The sequence below is a fragment of the Rhinopithecus roxellana genome, chromosome 8, assembly GCF_007565055.1.
Source record: "Rhinopithecus roxellana isolate Shanxi Qingling chromosome 8, ASM756505v1, whole genome shotgun sequence".
In the NCBI taxonomy this organism is placed as follows: domain Eukaryota; kingdom Metazoa; phylum Chordata; class Mammalia; order Primates; family Cercopithecidae; genus Rhinopithecus; species Rhinopithecus roxellana.
In genome coordinates this window covers 54,845,237-54,852,048 of record NC_044556.1, presented here as the reverse complement: position 1 = coordinate 54,852,048, position 6,812 = coordinate 54,845,237, and the positions used below count along the sequence as shown (strand labels likewise).

At 42.5% G+C, this 6,812-nt stretch overlaps 1 protein-coding gene across 5 annotated transcripts in view; it reads left to right on the top strand.

The window, feature by feature from the left end:
• Window positions 1-4,306: 4,306 nt before the first annotated feature.
• ATF6 (activating transcription factor 6) overlaps window positions 4,307-6,812 on the top strand; it is a 238,974-nt gene continuing 236,468 nt past the window's right edge. For all 5 annotated transcript variants that reach the window (XM_030935786.1, XM_010373615.2, XM_030935789.1 and 2 more), the window contains exon 1: window positions 4,307-4,497. In XM_030935786.1, the coding sequence (XP_030791646.1) occupies window positions 4,416-4,497 (82 nt within the window). In that variant the 5' untranslated portion in view covers window positions 4,307-4,415. The remainder of the gene's footprint in view (window positions 4,498-6,812) is intronic.

Genomic DNA, 6,812 nt, shown 5'->3' with positions numbered 1-6,812 from the left:
ACAACATGTATACCAAGTGTTAAAAAGAAACCCAACAATGGACAGGGTGCGGTGGCTCACGCCTATAATCCCAGTGCTTTGGGAGGCTGAGGCAGAAGGATAGCTTGAGCCTAGAAGTTTGAGACCAGCCTGGGCAACAAAGTGAGACTCTCTCTCTCTTTAAAAAATGTATACATTAAAAAACCCCACAATGAATAAATTTAGAAAAGAAGGGGAGACTTTATGGCCTGCAAGTTTGCCATCCTGCAGGCTGGGAAGCGTGCCTCCAGAAACAGGCACTTTGAAGGAGAAGGGCTTGTAGTGTAGGAGCTTCAGGCTGAACAGGCTGGCTAAACATAGATTTTCAATAGGTTACAGGAAGAACTATGGATATTCATGAAAGTGGTTCTGATACATGTATATTGAACAAAAAACTCATGTAACATACGACCCATATTCACTTTGGGATGGAGACTTAACTCTTTTTTTTTTTTTTTTTTTTTTTTTTTGAGACGGAGTCTTGCTCTGTCGCCCAGGCTGGAGTGCAGTGGCCGGATCTCAGCTCACTGCAAGCTCCGCCTCCCGGGTTCACGCCATTCTCCTGCCTCAGCCTCCCGAGTAGCTGGGACTACAGGCGCCCGCCACCACTCCCGGCTAGTTTTTTGTATTTTTTTAGTAGAGACGGGTTTCACCGTGTTAGCCAGGATGGTCTCGATCTCCTGACCTCATGATCCGCCCGTCTCGGCCTCCCAAAGTGCTGGGATTACAGGCTTGAGCCACCGCGCCCGGCCGAGACTTAACTCTTTTGTTGTTGCTGAGACGGAGTCTTGCTCTAGCACCCAGGCTGGACTGCAATGGTGCGATCTCAGCTCACTGTAACCTCCACCTCCTGGTTTCAAGCCTCCTGCCTCAGCCTCCTAAAATAGCTGGGATTACAGGAACCCGCCACCATGCTTGGCTAATGTTTGTATTTTTAGTAGAAATGGGGTTTCCCCATTTTGGCCAGGCTGGTCTCAAGCTCCTGACCTCGTGATCTGCCCACCCCGGCCTCCCAAAGTACTGGAATTACAGGTGTGAGCCACCACACCCAGCCGAGACTTAACATTTGAATATATTACAATGAGCCCTATACATCGAAAGGTCTTTCAGGACATGAAGCCATGCAAATATGCAACCTCTGTAAACCAGCTAGAAGCAGTCCATGGCCGGTGGTGTTCTTATCTGGAGAAAGTTACTGAAATCGACAAAAAGTTGTCCAATGAAAGCTGTAGCTACGGCTGGTGGAATGGGGGCTGGGGATCAGTAAGTCAGCATCTGGTGGAGCTGCACATTGTTTTAATATTGTTTCTCTTGAGGCCTGTATTTATTTAGCTGCTAGAGAAGAACTTGTGGCAGTTAGAACACAGTTTATTCTTTAAGTATAGGGGTGTGGGACTAAAGCCTTGCCTGGAATGGCTTTAGGTCTTGTTTACAATTTGGCTTCTTAGTGCCAGAGTCTGTTCTGTCAGTCTTATCATCTCTATTTTAACATTAATGCTGGTCAGTTGTGTCTAAACCACGAAAGAGAGGGAGTATAACAAGGTGTGTCTAACCTGTTCCACCGTGGTCTAAAACTCAGTTTTAAGGTTTTCTAGGATCCCCTTGGCCACAAGGGGGCCTATTCCGTTGGTGGGGGACTTAGGAGTTTATTTTTAGTTTATACAGTCAATGAATAGAGCAGGCTATCTAATGATGTACACATCATTTGTGAAAGAAAACTCCGTAGCAAACTTTATAAAAGGTAAGAGTGGACAGTTCACAGAAGAGGAAATAAGGTTTCATAAGTATGGAAGAATGCACCACTTTGTTAGGGAAATATAAATTGCAATTTTCACAGTGATAAAAATGATAAAGGTCTGACCATATCTTGTGTTGGAGAGAATGTGGAGCAAAGAGAACTCATCAATGCTAGCGAGGGTGTAAACCGATAAAATAGTACATACATTATTAAAGACATTCTTGAGGCTGGGTGCGGTGGCTCACGCCTGTAATCTCAACATTTTGGGAGGCAGAAGCAGGCGGACTGCTTGAACTCAGGAGTTTTGAGACCAGCCTGGGCAACATGGCGAAATCCTGTCTCTACAAAAATTACAAAATTTAGCCGGGTGTGGTGGTGGGTTCCCATAGTCTCAGCTATTTGGGGGAGAGGCAGGAGGATCACTTAAACCTGGGAGGTCAAGCTGCCATGAGCTGAGATGGCGCCACTGCAATCCAGCATAGGGGAAAAAGTGAACCTGTCTCAAAAAAAAAAAAAAAAAAAAAAAAGGAGGGAGAGAGAGAGAGAGATTCTTGCATATATGCCCAAGGAGAGCCATACAAGGATATATTTTATGTAAACAATTGAAACAACCCAAATTTTGTCCATCCTTAGGGAAATGGAAAAATAAATTGTGATATATGTATTTATTCAAGGAAATACCATGGGTAGATCCTTAAAAAGTAATGTCCAATAAGAAAAATGATTTGGAGAACCTTAGAGTATAAGTTTACATACATAAAAAAAAAACCCCAAATGACACTAAATGCATGTGTCTATAAACATGTTTAAGCATCGTAAAAGTAAAAATAAAAGTGGACTAGAATTACACTTTTATTTTTATAAAATAGAATTTTATACCCATAAAATTCATGGTAGAAGTGGCCTATGCCAAGAGAGGAAAATGAAGCAGGGAGGAAAGAGGAATTCAATTCTGTCTTATTTAATTTCTTATGAAAAATCTGGGACAAAAATGAAAAATGTTAAATTTTAAAATTCTCGGTGATAGGCCAAAAATGTTTGTTTCATAATTACTTGCACTTTTTGAATAAAAAATAAAATATTTTGGAAATTTAAAAAATTGGCGATTTGTCATGGTGAGTTTCTTAAAAGACTAAGGTGTCTAGTGGGATACAGAAGACTTGCTGATTTTATTTTAGTTTATTTATTAATTTTTTTTTTTGAGACGGAGTCTCGCAATGTCGACCGGGCTGGGGTGCAGCGGCGCGATCTTGGCTCCCTGCAACCTCTGCCTCCCGGGTTCATGCGATTTTCCTGCCTCAGCCTCCCGAGTAGCTGGGATTACAGGCGCCCGCCACCACGCCCGGCTAATTTTTTGTATTTTCAGTGGAGACTGGGTTTCACTATGTTGGCCAGGGTGGTCTCAAACTCCTAACCTCGTGGTCCGCCCCACTCTGCTTTCCAAAGTCCTGGGATTACAGGAGTGAGCCACCGCGCCTGGTCTTATTTTAGTTTTCATGGCAGTTTTTGAATTTGTAATCGGGTGAGAATAAAAGTGTTATAAATTTCACCTTAAATGAAAATTTATTAGTTTTCTGATGACAAAAGTAGTCACATCTGACGTAAGGGGATTTCATGGTCTTTTTCTGGGCTTGCCTCCCGGAACGCTCCTCATTATGTAATCTGTAGTAATATACAGCCAGGAGCAGTTTGGAGGGTTCTGGGAAGCACATTTGTTTTGCTTACCACCCATGGGAAAGACTCCACGTGGTCCTAGAGGCATACGTGTTCTTATGTTATAGTATTTTAAATATTCACTGGCCGCTGAAATTTAAAATGGATGAAAAAGAAATTCTCTTAAGTAGCGTTCTTGAAACTGCTTTATCAAACTCAGTTCATATTTTCAGTTGGAGTTCGTGATGTGTGTGAATTTCCTTTCAATAAACCCCGAATGTTTTAGTAACACAGATATTGGGAACTTCGATTACTGTAGGTCTTAGGGGAGGCTCGCTTGGACTTTGACTAAATACTATGCTTTAGAAACTTATCTTTAGGAGATAAATTTGGGGGGGTTATCTTTTATATTTGCTTTGTTTCAATTTATTTAAATAAAAGTAGGCTTTCTAGAAGTATGTTTTATAGTACCACTTACCTCGGATACTGTGCCAGTTAAGCAATTTTCACGAATGTGGAAAAATAGTAGTGTTTTTCTTTCATACATGCGTATATGAAGAATTTTTACACTAATAGAGAATTATTTGTAAAAATTAAATTAAATTGACTATTAGTCTCTAATTTTGTTCTGGGATAGCTACGGTGTGGTATTAAGAAGGATAATCAAGGAATAAGCCAGAATGTTAGAAAAGGGCTTTACTTTTTATTTTTAATATTGATAAATTTTGTTCACTTGAAGCGATGTCTGCGTGTCTTACCCCGCCTCCCCCATTAAACAGCGGGACAGAAAGTCCTGAAAACTCCAAAAGGGAAATATTTACTCAGAGGTCCGTTTAAATTTGCTTAGTCTCTGACGTTCTCCTATGTCCTACTAAGTCCCTCGTGCGGCAGAAGCAGTTTGTCTTTACTCGGCCACCGTCTCGTCAGCGTTACGGAGTATTTTGTCCGCCTGCCGCCGCCGTCCCAGATATTAATCACGGAGTTCCAGGGAAGACAAACTTGTGATATGGGGGAGTCGGGAGGTGTTGCCGGCACCATGGAGTCACCTTTTAGCCCGGGACTCTCTCACAGGCTGGATGAAGATTGGGGTGAGTGGGATCTGATAATGCACCGGGTTGGCTCGGCTTCGCATCTACAGTTTTCTTCCTCCCTACTTCCGCCCACTCGTGGTGACAGGTGTGGACCAACCCTGCGTGGTTAGTGAGGCCACTCGTCACTCTCGTTCGTGACCCTGTAAGAGTCTGGGAGGATCGTTCGGCTTCTGTCCTGGCCACAGGGAGAGTAGAATATTGTCTAACTGGAGTTAACTATCGTTTTTCACTGTTCCCGTTGGGGAAGTACTGGATGATCTTTTTGTGTGGCTAACACTGGACGTCATTAGGAGGTTTAGGGCAAGATGACTGGGACCGCCAAAAAGGCTGCAAGCTGTTTCCTGAGTGTGAAATGTGGGCAGTGAGCACAATGGAGTGGGTTTTTGTGTGTTTGGTGTGCATGAGAGAATGTGATTATATACAAGAAATCCTAATCTTACAGCTTTTACTATTGGTTTAAGCCTGACGTCCATCTTGGCAGAAAAGCAAAACACCCAAGCACCTGACCTCGGGTCCCTGCTTAGCTAGACCTAATACTCATGGTAGAATCCTGACTGCTCTCCAGATACAGCTCTTAATTTTCTTGTTAATGGATATTTTGTTTGGTTTTGGTAGTCAGGAAGGGTGGAATGGAATGAGGTGGAAATGAGAATGGAGAAGCTTTGTTATCTAAGTATTTAGAGAAGACTTTTATTCTCCTCTTGATTGCAAGATATAATAGTAATATTGTTCTTAGGTTCCAATATGAATTTGGGATTGTGTAGGTTCCCAAATGGGCCCCCTAGTAAGCCTACACCACTCATCAGCCTCGGAATTGGGGGGAACCCAGTTTATCTTTCTCCCTTGGATCAGCATTCTCAATAGCATGAGTGGAAGGAATCCCAACTATTTATTGAACAAAATCATTTAAGTTTTTCAAGGGCAGATGTTCTCTAAAACTATATTCTATTGGAGATTTATTTCAATCCTTGGGTAGATTTTCTAAGAGTTGCTGGAAAACTTAAGACTTCTATTCCCATTTTCCTAAGCCAAGTACATTAGTAACAGTAACCATTTATTTAGCACTTTCTTTGTGTCAGGCACCCTGCTAAACTCTTGACATGCAGTATTTTGTTTAATCCTACCAACAGTCCAATGAGGCACTGTTTATTTTAGAGATGAGGAAACTGAGGCTAACAGAATTTGTGCTCAGAATCTTAGAGCTAGTTAATGGCAGAAGTAGGATCAGACCGGGTTTTTCAACCTCCAAAGTCTGTACCCCTAGTATCTATTCTATAATGCTTTCCTAACTCGTGTCTGCAGATTTTATTCTTCCTAAGATCCCTGGTTATTAATAAGACTACTTGAATATATTGGGTAGTTATGATTTGTTTTTGTCAGCTAGTCAGCTGTTATATTTTCATGACTTTTCTTTTTCTTTTTGAGATGGAGTTTTGCTTTTGTTGCCCAGGCTGGAGTGTAATGGCACGATTTCGGCTCACCGCAACCTCCGCCTCCCGGGTTCAAGCGATTCTCCTGCCTCAGCCTCCCGAGTAACTGGGATTACAGGCATGCACCACCAAGCCCAGCTAATTTTGTATTTTAAGTAGAGACGGGGTTTCTCCATGTTGGTCAGGCTGGTCTGGAACTCCCCACCTCAGGTGATCCGCCCACCTTGGCCTCCCAAAGTGCTGGGATTACAGGTGTGAGCCACTGTGCCTGGCCAGCGACATTTCTTAAACTATAACTGTGGGACGCTTCTTCATGGCATTATTTTATGTTGTCTTCTGATACCCAGGCTGCATTTTCCTGACTTATCTGATCACTTGACTTAATGTCCTCTAACAGAGCATTCCGTTCTTTGTAGTCAGTTCACTGACTCACTTCTATCAGGTATCCTGCCCTGCCCCTCCCTGAATGTGCCCATTTCCATTGTTTTCCAGGTTTCCCTTTTCAAACTGTTAACAGTCTTCTCTTCTTTGAACACTTTAATTCCTTAGGTGTTCAGTAAGTAGGATAGATTTTGTTGGCAATAGAGTGAAACACTATTGTCTGCTAGTGTTTCATTCTGTGACAGTTGCTGTTTTGGATGTTCAAGTACTTCACTGATTTACTTGTTTTTTTTTTTTTTTCTTTTAGAGACAGGGTCTCGCTCTGTCGCCCAGGCTGGAGTGCAGTGATGCAATCATAGTTTACTGTGACCTGAAACTCCTGGGCTCAAGTGATCCTTGCATCTCAGCCTCCTGAGTCGCTAGCACTACAGGTGCACACCACCACCATGCCTGGTTAATTCTTAGTTTTTGAAATTTTGGTAGAGACAGGGGTCTTGCTGT